Source organism: Amblyomma mixtum, chromosome 1 (genome assembly GCF_055824585.1).
Source record: "Amblyomma mixtum isolate Tamu chromosome 1, ASM5582458v1, whole genome shotgun sequence".
Classification (NCBI taxonomy): domain Eukaryota; kingdom Metazoa; phylum Arthropoda; class Arachnida; order Ixodida; family Ixodidae; genus Amblyomma; species Amblyomma mixtum.
The window spans coordinates 204,034,653-204,053,339 of NC_143012.1; the positions used below are offsets into that span (position 1 = coordinate 204,034,653).

An 18,687-nucleotide genomic window follows, 5' to 3' on the forward strand; every position below is an offset into this window, starting at 1 on the left:
TTTCGGGGCGCGCATGGCTCTAGTATTTTGCAGAGGTTATCTTCGATGCCTCATCTATGCAGTGGGCTTGTTTTTCAAAAATGTCCGGACCCTGGGCAGTGGCCCTTTAAAGTGCGCATGCGCCAAACGCTATTTCATATCGAGCCTTAACGTACGCTCGCGTCCCGAGCTTACCGAGCGCGAGTCTTGCGTACGTTCAAACGTCGTTTTCAAAATGTCGGCCCCTTTCGAAGCACCCCTCGCCTCGGACTGAATTCGTCGTTGTTACCGCCGTCTTCAGCACGTTCACGGCCCGTAAATGGGCCACTGAGCTCTCGCATCGTCTCATCTCACCTATAACAAAAAATATGAGCGATCAATTCGCTTTATTTTTTTTATTTATAGAAACAAATCTGCCGCTTCTAGTCCTAAGAGGAGCGTCGGTTTGTTGACAAGAATGGTTGTTGGTATTGGCAAGAATGGTGTTGACAAGAATTCCTTAGAGACAATTTATTTCCACTGTGTGCAAATTCTAGAGGCAAGCATATTTTGTTAGGATGTCGGAACATCTATTCATGCGTTTATGCATGTTAACAGCGGTTAGGTGATGCAGCGTGGAGTGAGGTCTTGTATGTGCAAATTCTATACAACCTTAAAGTTACAGCCATTATTAAAGTAATGGTGAATTGTCATACAAATGAAGTTAATGTTAAAAATTAGGAACGCAGCTCATGCCGCACCGAGGACCGCACCGGCCCCCGGTGTCGCCGACTCTAGCGACGCGTCTCTGCCTGTTCCTCATTACTTTGCAACACCTGCGGGCGCAATTACTTCCTCGTGGTAACAGCTAGATCTGTTTGCGCCGCCAGGAGCACGCTCCAGCGAAACAGTGCCAAGTCGCCTAAAACATGCCTTTGACTGCATCCAACTAATTCGTATTGTTGGTCCCAACATTTTGAATTTGGCGCCCAAAACTATCGCAAACGTCTCGTCTCGTCGTCTACGGCATTTTGCCTGGCAATGCGACTTTCTGCCTGCGGTTTCCCCGTTTTGACAGGCTGTCTCTAAAAGGAACTAGAACAATTTACCGTTCAAACTGCTACGAGGAACCGACGGCGTTCGAAAACGGTCGTCGTGCGATTGGAGCCTGTACCCCTCTACGGTAGACACCCTATCTACGGCTCTAGCGTTTGCTGTGCGTCAGATAACAAGTGAGTACTGTAAATCGCGCAATTTTCGTTGCTGTTGACAGTGTTTCGGAAGTCCTGAGCACTGTTTTTGATAAGCTTCCCATGGTTTGCAAGTTTGTGCGATGTCTCGGCACGCACTCGCTCTCCTCTCGGAGTGGCTGGAGTAGTGATGTATTCGTGCGCGACCGGCTCACGTCGATGTTCGCTTTCTTCCCGCGGCGGGCATTTGCTCTCGCTGCACCGCTGCTGCGTGCGTCGGTCAGCGGCCCGAGCGTTTACGTTGCGCTGCGGCGATCTGATCGCTGTGCCCGAGAGCCTGTCCGGCATCGAAAGGGTGCTCCGTGTGTCACGTTGTGAGTCACCAGCCGTGTCCCGCAGGCATGCAGCCGTGCGCGACTGGCTTGAGTCTCCAGTGAGACCTGCGGCCGCGCCTGTGCGGCTGTAGTACCATGGTGGTCGCCGACCAGGGCAACTGGGTGGCTGATGTTGTGATCGTCGTCGAAGGCACCGCTAACCTCAGTCCCTACGTTGAGAGCCTCAAGAGTCACTACATTGTGCCAACTTTGGAGTGAGTTGTGCCTGTTGTTAGTGCGCTTCTCAAAGCCCCTCCTGAGAAGTGTTCGCGTAGTCCGTTTGTTGCCCGGGGGTTCGTCACCGTTCGTCTACTGCGTGCGAGAAAATTGTTTTGTGTTCGCGTTAAATGTTTGCTGTTTTGGTGTATGCGTTTTCGTAAAGACCTCGCCTGTGACCAGCGTACTGAAAGAAGAGCGGATTTTCTCTAAATCTCGTCAGAACTTGTGCATTGTTTTCGTGCGATTCGAATTGCCTTATTTTCTGGCAGTGGATGCGGGCTAACAAAATTCGATCATGTTCTGTATCTAATCTTGCTTATCTACTCGCCTCTCATAAATGACGTCTGTTTGCCATAATAGTTAGTTGAGCGCTGCGTCCGTGGCTGCGGTATCGTGCTGTTGATGATTGCCCGCCACGAAAAAGTGACGTGCGGACCGCGGCTTCTGAACATGTCATTTCTTGTGCAGGTACTTCAATGGCGGTCCGATTGACGACAGAGACTGCGGCTATGACGTAAGTTACGCGCTGTGCACAAAATAGGGACCGATAGTAGCAGAAGTTTAACGCGATCTTGTCTTGTCTCTCGGCCTTGCCTCTGAAGTGCAACATTAAGCATCACTAAATTCTTCTCGACATCGGCGTATGCACTGTGAAGGAACTGTGTGATTACTTTTAGCATTTTTCGAGACCCAATGAGTCCTTCCGTTTTGACACAGCCAAGCATTGCATGCATGGCCGCTGCCTTCCCGTATCAAACCCTGTGCGCTCTGTTGCAAGGCTTTGCTAACTAAAATGCTTTGCACAGAAATGCTTACAAAAAAAAGACATTAAAGGAATGAACTCGATCAGAAATGCTGGTTAGTGTTTCATGTTAACTAGGTGCATCTTCATTTCAAGCTTGCATATACCTGCTCATAGAAGTAGCCTTGGCTGTCGAGGTAACGTGCATTTCCTCACTTCTGACTCGGCACCTCAGTAAGCACATGCAGGTTCAGTTTCAGCCTTGGTTGTGAGGGCTTTGCTACAGCCATGGCATACCATATCACTAAATGGCGTGAGTAGCTAGCTGCCTGAGCTGTATACCGTTTTGCATTGAAAGCTATCAGTGCCCTGTGGTAACACTGCCCCTGCACGTGTGTTCGTGTTGCCCAGACAAACAGCACCACCTATGCCCTGGTGGTGTTCATGGCAGCCGACTCAGCACCAGAGCCAGCAGCCATCTGCCACGCCCCGACCACAAACGTCGCCAAGCTGCTCTCCTGGTTTGACCGTGTCTCGTACGTGTCTTTCAACCTATCGCTGGCACTGAGTTGTGAAGAGATCATCTGACCTGGTCATTCTCACTTCCCATTAGTTTCGTTATGCTAAGAATGTTACAAGGAACAAAGCCTAAGCTAATGAAAACAGAGAAAGCTGGGGGTCAACAAATGGCCTTTCCATTACAACTGTAGATTTAATTATGTGCGGCCATAGAAAGGTTTGTATGGTAGCTTGTGTTACACTGGTAGGAAATAAATGCTGAACATCATGTCAAAGCAGCTTTGATAGAAGCGTCTTGTTTCTGATGGTGCAGCCTTGTAGTCTAAAGCATCACCTACCATACCAAGAGTCCTAAAAAAAAATTGCCAAGCCACTTACTGTGACTCCTGCTGGGAGCTGATGTAAGGTTACGCAAGGCTGCACAAACAAGCACCATTGCTATAAAATTAAAAAACTTTCCACCATTGCTGCTCGTTTCTAAGGGTATCTGGCATGCACTTTTGTACCCTACTTGTTGGGTTCTCGGTCTCTAACAATCTTTTACTCGTGCGTTTTGCCATTGGGAGAATTGTGTATGTGTCTGTTAAATGTCACAGTGAGAGTAGTTTTATTCTTTGAACCTATTGTGCTTTTTTTTGTTCATGACTGAGGAATTATGCTGACATTTGTGTTGGGAAGTGCATTCCAGTAGCACTTTTTTTTTTTCTCGTGTGTGCTTCTAGTGAAAGCAGTGCGCTTTCAAAACAAACACCTTTCTGCCACCTGCTTGTTTTTGAGTGCAGTGTTCAGAGCATTGTACAGTGCTGTTGTGGCCTACTTGCACAGCTTGCAGTGCTGTAAAAATAAAAGGGGGGGGGGGGGGGTGGATATGGCCCGCAGTAGGCAGAAACATCCAGCGATTGGCAACCATGCCGATACAGAAGGAATTTAAAAGCTTTTTGTACCAGGATGTTCCAGAAGCAGTAGCTCTATTAACCAAAGGAATTTCGCAGTGTAGTTTAAAAAGTGTTTTGAGTTTCCTTTAAGGTTGCTGCATTGAGTTCCATCTTCTTTTTATTTTGCCTTGTGCAGAATGTGCTCTCAAGTTTGTAACTTGCTCCCGACATTCACAGTTTGTTGGGCAGCGTGGTTGTAATTGTGAGGGTCATGTATCGTCACAGAGTAGAATTTAATGTTGTCCCTGTAACGCCCAGGTATTGTAAACGCTGGATAAAAGAAGTTAGGAACTGCCAGGATTTCATCACTGATTATCTCTGAAGGCAGGAGTATATAATAAAGCTGGGCGATTCATTATTAAAAAAATTACAGCACAGTTGAGCTAATTTTGATGATTTCTGAATGTCTTGGGTCCACAAAACCGTGTGCAAATACGGAGGCACTTACAATATGAATCAGGTGCAAAGTTCAAAACTGCACCACCATCTGTGAATGCACCATATAACCACCACAGAAATTTCAGGCTGTTCTGCTGTTAGGGTTAACTTTTCCATGACTCTATTAGCAGGCCTCCTGCATTGCTGGCACGTTACACTTTGGCTTTACATTCATAAATATGTTGGAGAAGCCGTCTTGAAATATCCTAGCAACTGATGTTTTTAAGTGAGCGGAAATGAAAGTTATTCACATTTTTGCGCTCTGTGTCGCATTTTATATGCTAGGTGCTGTGGAGTTAAGGTGCTGGAATGCACGAGGTGTTACATTTTAGGATCCCATGTCACTTAAGATTAAGACTAGGGGTGTGCGAATATCAAATTTTTCGAATACGAATCGAATACGAATACTTGGTTCCGAATGTCGAATCGAATATCGAATAATCAAGGACAGACGCATTTAACCACTACAAAACATTTATTTGAGCACCCAAGAACATCACAGTTCAACTATCGGTGATGAAATGAGCCCAAAAGGTGTGTGTGGCTGCACAAAAAGTATCAAAGTCTCGAACATTGTTCTTAGAAGAGTAGAAATATGGGAGAAGATGGCTAGTACACAGCATTGATCAAGGCTATCTTGCCATAAGCACAGAAGTGCGTTGCTGGGATGAACATAAAAGGTTGTCGTGAAGGAAAACCGGCTGCTCCACATGGTCAGGAAGAAGTAGTTCCCTTCCAGCTGAAACAACTTCTCCAGCCACAGAAAATGCCCTCTCAATTGGCACTGAACTGGCTCGTATGGCGGGGTATTTCATGCAGAGCTCTGACTATACCAGCTTCGCAGGTATAGCCACAAAGAAGCTCACCAGTGCAGTCAGCTACTGCATGGCCCAACATTACGCATTGCTCTGGGCGCCGCCATGTTGTTAAGTCTCTCTCGATAGGACTTGCGGACCGAAATGAACGCCGGTGCTCGCAATAGAATATTCGGCTAGATACGAACATTCGCGTCGTGTCGAATATTCGAAACAACACGAATACTTGGATTTCGAATCGAATACGAATACTAAAAATATAATATTCGAATTATATTCCAAAATTTCGAATATTCGCACACCCCTAATTAAGACTAATGACACACCATATGATGTCACCTCTGTGTGCATTAGTTATCTATATTTGTTAGCATGGCTACGACTTAGGAGAAATCAGCTACTTTTGAGGTGTTTCGAGGACTTTAGGCCCTTTTCTGTGTATTCGGCATGTGGGGTAGGCTGTAGTTTTGTGGGTTCAGTGTTTAACATGCCGTATTAATGTAAAAATGCATTCTTTTCATCCACCTTGTACTTTCCATGATCGTGTCTGTATTCTGAGGCCCCCCATTGATTCGTTGCTGCACTGATTTCTGTCAGTTTTCACTGGCCCCGGCTGGCCACACATTCGCTTAAGTGACTTAACAATCAAACATTTTGACAGGTGCTTGTTATGTTTCAAATGAGCAAGCTATGTTATTAGTCTGATTTTGAGAAGCATTATGTTATCAATGCAGCAACACCAATGCAGCAATAGCTGTAAGGTGTGTAGCAATGCACCTTACAGTGAATGGACACCTGGACTGTGCCATGAAGCACGAGATTAAGAAAGGAATGAAATGGGCAGAGATTCAAAAAAGAAAACTAACAGGAAACATTTCCACTCGCTCTTGCTGAGTTTCGCAATTTGTGTAGCATAGTGCAAGCATTTGTGTTTGACAGCCTTTATTATGTGATAGCATAGAAGCCTCACCGGAGCAAAAAGCTGGTGGAGACCATCCGGTGTCGTTCAGAAAAATCCCACTTGGATGGTGGGCAGTGATGTCGTCAGTGATGTAGCCAGAACGGAGAAACCCCATTGGCTGGAGGATCGTGACGTCCCCGGACCGGACCAGGTTGATCTGTGTAAAGCATCCACCTGCCAACCAGGTGGTATACGGGAAGAGCTCGGAAAGAGAAACCTGAGTCTCACAAACCCCACCTGTCGCTTCTAGCAAAGGCGTCAACAGCTTTGAATGCTCTCACATTGCCAATACATGATGGGAATAGTTTGCTTTATTCAAATTATTCATCAGTGCTTATCGGCAGTCTTGCACAAATTGTCTCCGCATTGCTTATCTGCATCCATAGGCTTGTTTAGAACAGAGGTGTGCTGAATTTTCAATTAAGTACACTTTCTTATCAATTCCAAAACCATGTCAGAGCCAGTGTAGCAGACTGATTTGGTATGTTCTAGTTCAGCATTCTGCTTGTCGTATAGTTTTGCCGTCAAATAAGCAAATTTGCTGCAGCTCAACTCAGTGAGGCTGTTGACAAACCCTTGGCCACTCATGTGCAGTTTTGTTGGCGGAGCTGGAGAAGCTTGTAGCCACATCGCCGAAGGGCTCGGGACTGCATTGCAGGTCTTCGATGACTTCCAGGCACTCCGCGAGCCAGGGTACGTGCACTTTCTATACCTTTTTTTTCCCCCATGTAGTTTGATAGGTGTAAAGCACGCCATCCAATGATCCTAGTTAGTCTGCCATTGCAACCTTCGAGTGTGCTGCACTGATAGTGGAGAGGAAGATAAAAGACATCTACTTATCACTTATGGGGCACCTATGGGGCAGAAACGTGGAGGCTAACAAAGAGGGTTCAGCTTAAGTTAAGAACAACGCAGCGAGCTATGGAAAGGAAAATGATAGGTGTAACATTAAGAGATCGAAAGCGGGCGGTGTGGGTGAGGGAACAAACGCGGGTTAATGACATCTTAGTTGAAATCAAGAGGAAGAAAAGGGCTTGGGCAGGGCATGTAATGCGAAGGCTAGATAACCGCTGGTCCTTAAGGGTAACGGAGTGGATTCCAAGAGAAGGCAAGCGTAGCAGGGGACGGCAGAAAGTTAGGTGGGCGGATGAGATTAAGAAGTTTGCGGGGATACAGTGGCGGCAACTGACAAAGGACAGGGTTAATTGGAGAGACATGGGAGAGGCCTTTGCCCTGCAGTGAGTGTAGTCAGGCTGATGATGATGATGACTTTGTTTCACTAGAGGGATGCAGAGTTTAGCTGTCAGTAGTTTCTTTTTTTTCTTTTTTCATTCCAAGGAAAATTGAAACCTCCAATAATCGCGTCTTAAAGGGCCACTGCCCAGGGTCCGGACATTTTTGAAAAACAAGCCCACTGCATAGATGAGGCATCGAAGATAACCTCTGCAAAATACTAGAGCCATGCGCGCCCCGAAAAGCTGCGAAAATTCAAATCAAAGCCCGTTCGTTCTTTCCTTCCTTCAAAAACGGGCCCGGCCCACTACTCTGCACCCCGCTGACGTCAAGGGGGGCTACTTTCGCTAAAGGCACTCCATTGGTGCATCGTTCTGACTGACGGGAGAAGGTTGGGCGTAGCCTTGGCGTCGCGTCGTCTGCACAAAGCTTTCCGCAGCGCCTTCTGTTCTGGCTCATGCCTACAAACCCGCATGAAGGAACAAAAAAAAAAAAAAAACTGCGGAGGGAGCGTGCGGCGACAGCCTTGAACCCTAGCCATAAAAAGTAAAAAAACAGTAAAACTGAGGGAGTTGGCTCGCCCCCCCCCCCCCCCCCCCCCCCCGCCGTGATCCCGTCACGAGACGCTCTGCGTGCGCGCTCCCTTCTCAGTTTCTTTTCTTCTATGCGAGCCCCCCAAAACAAGGTTTTAATTAGTAGTGCAGCAGAGCCTTTCCCTCGCTCGCCCACTTTACCGCTCCGCACACATACCGCTTATCTTTCGTGCATCTTGCGTACGCCTTGACTCCAATGAATGACATATGCTTTGGAGCGGAGAAAAGACACAAACACACAGAACACAAACACGCATGGAGAAAAGCAAACGGGCGGTTGCCGGGTCCGCGCTTCGCCGTGTGTTTCGAACACAACCGACTTCCGCCCCTCCGCTCGTGAAACGGTGGGGAGGCCTAAAAGAAAATGAAAAGGTGGCTCGTGAACTGGGAATGACAAACAGATGTATGAAAGGATGCGCTCGCTAACAAGTCTAGGTGGTCGAGCCGATCGCGCCTCTCGATCGTTCAGTGTGCGGAGAAAATGCAAAAACCAAGAAAAGAATTCTATTGAAGGCGGGGCCATGACGTCGCCCTGTGACGCACTCCACAGACACCACGCCTCCGGCTTACACCGGAGAAGGAAGGGGTGATTTTGCCTTGCCGAGCCTACTCGACGAGGAGCGGGAGAGAAAAATTTCGAGGAGGGAGTGGAAGGAAAGGAGGCTCGCTGAAAGAGAGGTAGAGAGTGTCTGCTGAGCTGGGGTGGTCCGTGGCCCTTTAATGTTGCGCACAGATTAACTTTATTTTTTATCCAGAATTTTTGGGGATGTGTAACGCACCCCTGTCACATGGGCATTTCAAATGTTGTTGAACTGACAGTCCATCGATTCAGTGGCCAACCTCTTATCACTATATCAAGGACCAGCATCCTTTAATCTAATCAGCTTAAGGGGAGAAGCTGTTCTTGGAAAAAAAAATTTGTTTTTGGAGTCACAGTAATGGAATCTTCAGGAAACATCTATTATTGCCTGCTGATTCCAAATATTTCATTTAATTTTATGTGAAACATGTCCTTTTACACTTATATGATATGTTATGCAACTTTTTGCCCACAGCTTTCAATAAATTTTGCTGCAGAAAACTTGCTAGGATGTATGCCATTGGCCTCCCTTGACATCAAACTATGCAATAAGGGCAACATTATTATCCTGCCTATCATAGAAGTTGGGCCGCCGCGGTGGCTCAGTGGCTAAGGTGCTCGGCTGCTGACCCAAAAGACGCGGGTTCGATCCCGGCCGCGGCGGCTAGAATTTCTTTGGAGGACAAATTCTAGAGGCCCGTGTACTGTGCGATGTCAGTGCACGTTAAAGAACCCCAGGTGGTCGAAATTTCCGGAGCCCTTCACTACGGCGTCTCTCATAGCCTTAGTCGCTTTGGGACGTTAAACCCCCCAAAACCCAAAACCATAGAAGTTGGTTTACAGGGTGTTGAATTTGCCGCTTCACAAACGGGAAGAAACTGGTATAATTTCAAAATCTTATAACTCTCCTTCTACAAGAGGCAGGATGAAAATTTTACCCTTATTGCATAGCTTGATGTCAAGAAAAACCAATGGCGTGCAGTCTAACAAGTTCTCTGCAGTGGAGTTTCTTTCAAACTCTTGGCAAAAGTTACCTAACATATTGCATAAGTGCACAAGGACTTGTTGTACATAAAATAAATTACATATTTGGAATCGGCACACAAAAATGCATATTCCGTGAAGATTTCATGGTTGTCACTTCATTAATAAAAATTTATTTCAAAGACCCTCTTCCCCACTTAAGCTTGTGGCGGATTGCTTGTATGGAGGCAAAATTATTGGCAGCGACGATAGCACTGCAGCACCTTGCTGTGAGATGATGACATCTCTCAACGGTGATCGAGTTTGCCATGTGGCAGCTGCACAGGTGCTTAGAGTTAGGTCGCAATTGAGAATCTCGAAGGTGCTTGTCTTAATACTCATTTAAAACTGCTTGCGTGACAAGGGTGTTATTTAGCCTCGTGAACCCGACGCTTGCAGAGGCACTGAAGGACACAGGCATTGAATTAGATGTAGCGGTTGATGTACCAAACTACCGTATTTACTCGCATAATAGGCGCACTTTTTTTCCAAAAAATCCGGCTCAAAGTTCGGGGTGCGCCTATTACGCGGGGTAAAATTTCCGGAAATTTTTCCACTCGCAAAATTGAACATACCGCATAAACGCACTCGTGTACGGGCCGCACCCCGTTTTCCCGAAGAAAATGTTTAAAAAAAAGTGTGTAAGGGCCGCACCGTAACTTTCCACGACCTACGCAGGAATAGCCTTTGAAATGCACGCGTCGAGGCCTCCGCGATCAGCTCCGGCTGCGCGCAAAGGAGCTTCCAGACACCGCCCACGCCCACGAAGGGCGCCCAAGGCCAAGCTTATCATCATCATCAATGTTTTCTTCCGCCGCGAGCGTTCGCTATCTATATCACCATCAGCATCTCCAGCTCGGTTTTTTTTTTTGTTGTTGTTGTTGCTGTGAAGTGCCGGGATTTGCAGTAGCGCGATAGTTATCGTGGTTTATGGCTTTGCCGCGGAGCGTTGATGTTTTAGCTCCACGGGCAAGCACCTTAAAGGGGCCGTGCCCACCCCAGCGCAGCAGACACTCTCTACCTCTCTTTGACCGAGCCTCCTCTCCTTCCATTCCCTCCTCGAAATTCTTCTCTCCCGCTCCTCGTCGAGTAGGCTCCGCAAGGCAAAATCACCCCTTCCTTCTCCGGTGTAAGCCGGAGGCGTGGTGTCTGTGGAGTGCGTCACAGGGCGATGTCATGGCCCCGCCTTCAATAGAATTCTTTTCTTGGTTTTTGCATTTTCTCCGCACACTGCTCGATCGTCTCGACCACCTAGACTTGTTAGCGAGCGCATCCTTTCATACATCTGTTAGTCATTCCCAGTTAACGAGCCACCTTTTCATTTTCTTTTAGGCCTCCCCACCGTTTCACGAGCGGAGGGGCGGAAGTCGGTTGTGTTCGAAACACACGGCGAAGCGCGGACCCGGCAACCGCCCGTTTGCTTTTCTCCATGCGTGTTTGTGTTCTGTGTGTTTGTGTCTTTTCTCCGCTCCAAAGCATATGTCATTCATTGGAGTCAAGGCGTACGCAAGATGCACGAAAGATAAGCGGTGTGTGTGCAGAGCGGTCAAGTGGGCGAGCGAGGGAAAGGCTCTGCTGCACTACTAATTAAAACCTTGTTTTGGGGGGCTCGCATAGAAGAAAAGAAACTGAGAAGGGAGCGCGCACGCAGAGCGTCTCGTGACGTGATCACGGCGGGGGAGGGGGGGGGGGGGGGGGGGGCGAACCAACTCCCTCAGTTTTACTATTTTTTTACTTTTTATGGCTAGGGTTCAAGGCTGTCGCGCACGCTCCCTCCGCAGTTTTTTTTTTTTTGTTCCTTCATGTGGGTTTGTAGGCATGAGCCAGAACAGAAGGCGCTGCGGAAACCCTTGTGCAGACGACGCGACGCCAAGGCTACGCCCAACCTTCTCCCGTCAGTCAGAACGATGCACCAATGGAGTGCCTTTAGCGAAAGTAGCCCCCCTTGACGTCAGCGGGGTGCAGAGTAGTGGGCCGGGCCCGTTTTTGAAGGAAGGAAAGAACGAACGGGCTTTGATTTGAATTTTCGCAGCTTTTCGGGGCGCGCATGGCTCTAGTATTTTGCAGAGGTTATCTTCGATGCCTCATCTATGCAGTGGGCTTGTTTTTCAAAAATGTCCGGACCCTGGGCAGTGGCCCTTTAACAGCTACACGGCTGGGAGTTTGCTCTCGAACGCGGCAAGCGTGCAAGCGTGCGGCAGGTCGGAAAATACGACGTGGCCGAGAAGTGCGGCAGTTGCGACTGCGGCGTCCTAAATTTTCGTACGCGACTCCAAGCGCCGAGGTTTTCGCGGGCCTATGTCGGGAACGTTTCCGGCTGGAGATGAAACTTTGCAAACAGACGTTTAAAGTGAGCATCCCTGAAAACTGAGTGCGGCTGTTCTGTGGGTCCGCAGCAGCTGCGACGGCAGCAGCACTAGTGTGGACCAGTAGTCAGTTCAGCAAAAACTTTGTTAAAATAAAGATTGGGGGTGAAGGGCGGCGGGGCGTCGGCTTGCAATCGTGTAAATACAGTATTGATCACAGTGCCAAGTTCGGGGTGCGCCTATTATGCGCGGAAATAAAAAAATCTGATTTTTCGCGACCAAACTAGGGGTGCGCCTATTATGCGAGTGCGCCTATTATGCGAGTAAATACGGTAATTACATACAAACTGGCGCACATTAAGGCTTTACATGTCAACTCTGTAATCGGTGGATATAATGGGAACATACGAGCTGAATGACAACATAAGAAAATTTGAAATGCTCTGCTTAGCTCAAACTCCAACTATTCCACAAGGATAATTTTCACTGCCCAGTCGGCAATATGAACATGTGCTTCAGAGCTGTTTAAGGAGGGAAGAGGGTCTTAGAAATAAATTTTTATTAATGAAGTCACAACAATAAAATCTTCAAAGAATATGCATTTTTGCTTGCTGATTCCAAATATATAATTTAATTTTATATACAAGTCCTTTTGCGCTTATGAAATATTTTAGGTAACTTTTCCCGAGAGTTTTTAAGAAATTCTACTGCAGGGAACTTGTTAGACTGCATGCCATTGGCTTCTCTTGACATCAAGCTATGCAGTAAGGGTAAAATTATCATCCTGCCTCTTATAGGAGTTGAGTTAAGGATTCTGAAATCATCAGTTTCTCCCCGTCTCTGAAGTGGCAAAATCAAAACCCTGTAACTCAACCTCTGTGATAGGCAGGATAATAATTTTGCCCTTATTGCATAGTTTGGGGTCAAGGCAAGCCAATTGGATGCGTCCTAGCAACTTTCCAAGTTGCGTAACATATTATGTAAGTGTACAAAGACTTGTTTCACATAAAATTAAATTACATATTTGGGATCAGCACACTGTAATACATGTTTCTTAAAGATTCCATTATTATGACTTAAACAAACATTTTTTTTCTAAGACCAGCTTCTTCCCTTAACAAGCAGCCAGTTGACGTATTTCATCCCGTTGCTGTCATTGCTTGGTGCCAGCTCTCACTGCGTTTGTGACAGACAGCATTGCTTTGAAGAGAGCCCTTCTTCTGGTGTTCCCATGAGTGGAGAATAAGCGGGTAAATCGCCGTGTGTGTGTGTGTGTGTGTGTGGCGTTGTGCTCAGTGGGTTCAGTTCCCTCACAGTGATGTGGCTGTGTGGTGCAGGACGGCGGTGCAGAAGCACTGCATCCTGGTGTGCAACTCCCCACCGTACCGGCTACCCGTGCTGGAGAGTCCGGTGTACATCGGGCATCCGGTGGAGCAGCTAGCTGCCTTCATGGCCGACGTGAGTGCCAGTGGCGGTTAAACCTTTCAGGCGGGCAAGCTGCCGCGGTGGCTCAGTGGTGCTCGGCTGCTGGCCCGAAAGACGCGGGTTCGATCCCGGCCGCGGTGGCTGAAATTTCTTTGGAGGAGAAATTCTAGAGGCCCGTGTACCGTGCGATGAAAGTGCACGCTAAAGAACCCCAGGTGGTCGAAATTTCCGGAGCCCTCCACTACGGCGTCTCTCATAGCCTTAGTCGCATTGGGACGTTAAACCCCATAAACCATAAACCTTTCAGGCGTCGCTTTTTTGTTTTGACTGAAATCAATTATTTTTTCACCTAAGTAGTATGTTCAGGCCTCAAGAAAGGGAATTGGTTAGTTTTCGAGCGTGAAAGACCAGCAGGTCAGTTCTTACAACAATGTGGAGAATTCCATACAAAGTGTCAGATTTGTTAGAAATGGTACCATAGAAAGGTTCTCGCGTGCCAGGTAAACACCCTGGGGATCGTGGAATCACTTTGGGTTTCGAAGATGCACATTACGCTCGAAATTGAGCAAAAAAGGTAATTTGTTAGTTTTCGAGTGTGAAAGACCAGTCAGATTTGTCAGAAATAGTACCATAGAAATGTTCTCATGTGCCAGGTAAACACCCTAGGGATCGTGGAATCACTTTGGGTTTCGAAAGATGCACATTACGCTCAAAAATTGAGCAAGAAAGGTAATTTGTTAGTTTTCGAGCGTGAAAGACCAGTCAGATTTGTCAGAAATAGTACCATAGAAATGTTCTCGTGTGCCAGGTAAACACCCTAGGGATCGTGGAATCACTTTGGGTTTCGAAGATGCACATTACGCTCGAAGTTGAGCGAAAATCATCAATGTTTTCACTCGTGGCAAAATATGTCTGCACAAAAACGGCGGACAAAGTGCTACCTAGCTCACTTGTTATGTGAAATATTACTGACTGCGTTCGCTACGTGGTACCAAAAATCAATTTATTTGTAACTAGAAGGGTGCTCAATTTGACTGAAATATGGAAATCACTGTTCAGTGCTCCATTTTCTCAGAAAGAGCTGTAAGTTTGCCGCTTACGCAATTGTGTACAAAGTGCCTGGAAGGGTTAAAGCTACCATTCAGGTGAGATCGCCTTTAAGAATGCTTTGCAGTGCCATTGGTGGCCTCAATTTTGGGAGATTAGTTATCAGCATGGGGGAATAGGCTGAAGATGTACTGTGTCAAGTGAAACGCAAATGCCATAACTTTAACACAAACCCATGAACACAAAAATAGCACATGAAAAAGGAATACAGGCAGGGTCCACTGATACTTTCGCGCAGCAGTTTTTATGGCTTAGAACTGAAAGTTCAGGATGCTAATACTCAGCCTCCCTCAGGTAAAACCTTCCTGCTTTGCAGTTCCCATTTTCGTGTTCTTGTCTGCATTTCACTTGACACTGACAGTGCGTCGAGGTGCCCACTATTTTCGTGTGCCTTGTAGGCTGCCAACATCTCGTTGGTAGCCTTTGTTATTTCTGCTTTTCTGGCCCACAACTTGGCTTCCTTCCATTGTCATCTTGAGTAGTGCTAATGTTTTGAAGGGACACCGTTGACAACTCCATTCAGAAGTTTGTTGCAGCTAAAAATCGATTCTGTGGCTCTTTCTGGATCTGTGCATGTTTGCCCAGATGCGAAAGACTAACAGAATCGCCGAGAAAATTGGATTTAAATATATAGAACACCTTTTTTTTTTTCCCCGCCACCTGACTTGTACCCAAGGCTTCAAGACCGCAAAGGACTTCACAGTCACTGTTTGGAGGATGCACCAGCACAGGGATGTGCCCACAAAAAACTGTCTAGACGTTAGAGCAGTTTGGTTGCGAAAACGGCCGGTTGTGGGGACGCTCTCATTTCTTTAAGGGGGGATGAGGGGATCGAAGGCAAGTTTCCCGTTTTTCGACTTAGAGTGATAAAATTTTGCAGACTGGCTTAAAACAGCATCAAATAAACAGATATAATGTTTCACACTGACAGCTTTAGTAGTTTCCCTTTTATCATTGTTTATATGTTGTCCCCATGTTGCTTGCTTGTGGAAAGCCTAGCATGAGAAAAAAACAAGCTACAGGTCTGTAAATGCTTTCAATATTTACTAAGAAGTGTGGTGTAAATCAAGACTCTCTTAAATTTTTGTTTAAATTTCTCTGCTCTTTTTCATAAAGGACACAATATGCACCTTCTTTTATGTTTAGAATGTATCATGCTCTGATTACCATGTAATAAAGACATGCGAGCCTAAATAGTAAATCTGAGACTGTCTTGATGCAGACCACATTTCAGTAATCACAACAAAACAAACGGGGTAAAAATCCATGCACCCATTGCTGTGCTATGCTTTCCATGAACAAGGTATTAAGCTCAAAACAAACTTTCGAGAAAACAAGCCTGAAAGTTCCAAGCTAGCATGCGCTGTCTATGTGTAGATGCCGACAAATATATTTATTTGGAGCGCTTAAAGTTTATTTTCGGGTGAAATATTTCAGTAAAACATAGAAACAGTGTTGGAGATGCCAAAAAGTGTACTTTTTAAAAATCAATTTTTTTTCGTGATTTTTGCGATCTGATCCCCACAACCCCCCCTTAAATTTTTTTTATTTTTATTTTTTGTAGCATGCAAAAGCACTGTTTTTTATGAGAGTGGCCTCCTGTTTGCCATCAGAGCTCGGCAGTTAATTTATGCAGACCAGCTTCATTTCATCCGCAGTATCCATTTAAGCTGTGCATCTGCTCTCATTGTTCCTGCTTTGTTTGGCCCAAGGACTCGTTAAAACTCCGTACCCTGGAGCAGCACAGCTGTGGCTAGAAGTCATACACTCTTGAAGCCACTGCGGTGGCTCAGTGGTTGTGGTGCTCGGCTGCTGACCCGAAAGACGCGGGTCCGATCGCGGCCGCGGTGGTTGAATTTCGGTGGAGATGAAATTCTAGAGGCCCATGTACTGTGTGATGTCGGTGCACGTTAAAGAACCCCAGGTGGTGGAAATTTCCGGAGCCCTTCACTGCGGCGTCCCTCATAGCCTGAGTCGCTTTGGGACGTTAAACCCCATAAAACCATAAACCAATCATACACTCTTGGACATCTGCCAGTAGATGACATCATTATCGGAAGCTGCGTACAGCCACGCAGTCAATATTTTGCACCTTGTGTTTTTCTAAAGGTGCTGCCTTTTTTTTCTTCCTGTCAACTTGCAGAGGCAGGTCAACTTCAGCATCCTCTCTCCAAGGAAGATCCCAGCCCTGTACAAATTATATGAAAAGGTCAGTATTTCTGTATAAGTGACTGCACTTGTGTTAACTGGCCACTGCTTTGACTCTTGTAATTCAGTGTACGTTATGCTTGGTTTGTATCATGCATCGCGCTATTTTCGCTGCCTGCCTTCTTTTTCGTGTTTCTTGATGCTGCATTGAACTGCCTTTACTTTGGGTGCCATTTGCTTCCTGTAAGGGCTTTCTCTAACTGTTCCTGATGCATCAGCTGAGCCTCGTGAATACTTCGCGAAGTTTTGCGTCTGATGTTATAATTATTGGAGGTATCGAGGAAGCGTAATTGGCTCCTTGTGCAAGGGTGCACAAGAAAGGAAGGTATAGAGGTGAAAGACTTGGCACGGCCTTACCAGACAGTAACAGTTAGACACCTGGTGTCTGCTATTCCCTTGAACTCTGTTACACTGTCTGTTCTAGGCTGGCGGTGACCTCCAGACCGCACTGTGCAAGAACTATGCCAAGGACCGTAGGCACATGGTGTTACTGCGAGGGTACCAGCTCCAAGGTGAAATCTCTCTCTCTGCCGTTGCAATCCTGTGCGGCCATGTCTTGTCGAGGAAAAACAGTTGGGGATTTCAAGAGAACCATGCTTCGCAAAGCTCGCTTGAAAAAGCAGATGTTATTATCTCGTTATGGTGAAGTAGTCAGTGCCTTGACATCCGGTTGTTTTAAGTACTGCTAGCCCTTCTGTACTGACCAATTTTCGACCCAAAGTGTGGGCCATCATTGAAGGCTTCTTTATTTATCTAAAATAGGCATTTAGACTTGAAGAACTCTGACAGAGGAGGTTGATTTGTACTCTGAAAGCAATACCCACGAGTTCCGTGGATTCGATAGTGTTATTTTGGATGCCTTGCAATCTTAGCAGTTCATTTTCAGTGGCTCTTCATCAATGCTGTCTCTTACGTCATCTCAGGAATGCATTAAAAAGTTGCGTTCGTGGTTGCACTTAAGATGGTCATCACCGTAAAAAAGAATATCTAATACTTTAATAGAAGGACTGCCTTTCTAGCTGCCGTGGCTATAAGCTTGCGTGCCATAAAACAGCCAACTGAAATGTCCACCTATAAAAGCAGAAACACTGTGAAAAAGTAAAACTGCTGCTATCCATGAGAAAATTGTTCAGCATTCCTCTAATAATCTGTCATAGCGTGCCGCCCAGAAACGATTATAAAAACTGTTTAAGGCCGTTAATCATTGTTTCGACGGCTTTGATACGCAGCCTTGTGTCCTGTAGGTGTTGGGCTGATACCTTTGGAAGCCAGTGGTTAAACAACAAACAACAAACAAAGTGTCTCAATCCACTTTGGAGCATTCATAAGGATAAATGGGCTTGCGTTTTGTCTCAACACAAGTTAGTCTGAAATAATTGAGGGCTCTGGTGCTGAGATCTCAAAATTTTGCTTCCTCAGACTGTATAAACTGCGCATGTCAAGGCTTAAATGCATCTGTTGAAGACATTAGGGAGCATACCTAACGCAGTCAAACATTCGAGATTCCTGCTGAGATTGACAAAAACAATAAAAAAAGTTGGAGGTACGCAGTAGTTTTTGTAGCCCACTGCTGTGCGCACAAATAAAACGATGAGAAGTGCGCTTTTTGAGGTCTTGGCTTGTTCCTAACTGTACCGCCATATCAGAGACAGAACGTAAAGTTTTTCTGCAAGATGCAGTTTCTGTGGGATCACATGTGCGCACTTCCCAAAGTCCGTATTTCTGTGGAAAAGCCAAGACTGTTGGCCTTCTTTCTCCTGCAAAGCTGCGAGCTTATGGCGCAAGCTATTAGTAGTTGAAACGTCTGTTGAAATTTGCAGCCTTATGATTTGGCCACTTAGGTTTGAAAGTTTTTCCTTATGGTGCGCTGACACTGATATCTCATTTTTTCCTTGCATTAGTATTCTTTACCAGTGCAGTTATAAAGATTTCTAAAGACATGGAATCATGGGTCTTTCTTGCCTGCTGCTTTATTTCTTTTATCTTCAGTGCCTGCAGTGAAGTGGTGTGTAGTGTTTCACGGCTTTTATAGTTTGTGCTTGGTTTGGAGGGAGGACCACA

The 18,687-nt window shown here is 46.2% G+C and overlaps 1 protein-coding gene across 18 annotated transcripts in view; it reads left to right on the forward strand.

Annotated features, from left to right (window-relative positions):
- The first annotated feature begins 1,367 nt into the window (after window positions 1-1,367).
- Window positions 1,368-18,687, forward strand: part of LOC149370603 (mediator of RNA polymerase II transcription subunit 25-like) — an 89,417-nt gene continuing 72,097 nt past the window's right edge. For 10 of the 18 annotated variants that reach the window (XM_089562315.1, XM_089562318.1, XM_089562319.1 and 7 more), the window contains exons 1-7: window positions 1,369-1,737; window positions 2,210-2,255; window positions 2,895-3,019; window positions 6,746-6,844; window positions 13,224-13,344; window positions 16,562-16,627; window positions 17,051-17,138. In XM_089562315.1, coding sequence (XP_089418441.1) covers window positions 1,619-1,737; window positions 2,210-2,255; window positions 2,895-3,019; window positions 6,746-6,844; window positions 13,224-13,344; window positions 16,562-16,627; window positions 17,051-17,138 — 664 coding nt within the window. In that variant the 5' untranslated portion in view covers window positions 1,369-1,618. Of the gene's footprint in view, window positions 1,738-2,209; window positions 2,256-2,894; window positions 3,020-6,745; window positions 6,845-13,223; window positions 13,345-16,561; window positions 16,628-17,050; window positions 17,139-18,687 lie in introns of all 18 variants that reach the window. The other 8 variants (XM_089562310.1, XM_089562321.1, XM_089562314.1 and 5 more) reach the window with 1 other exon arrangement.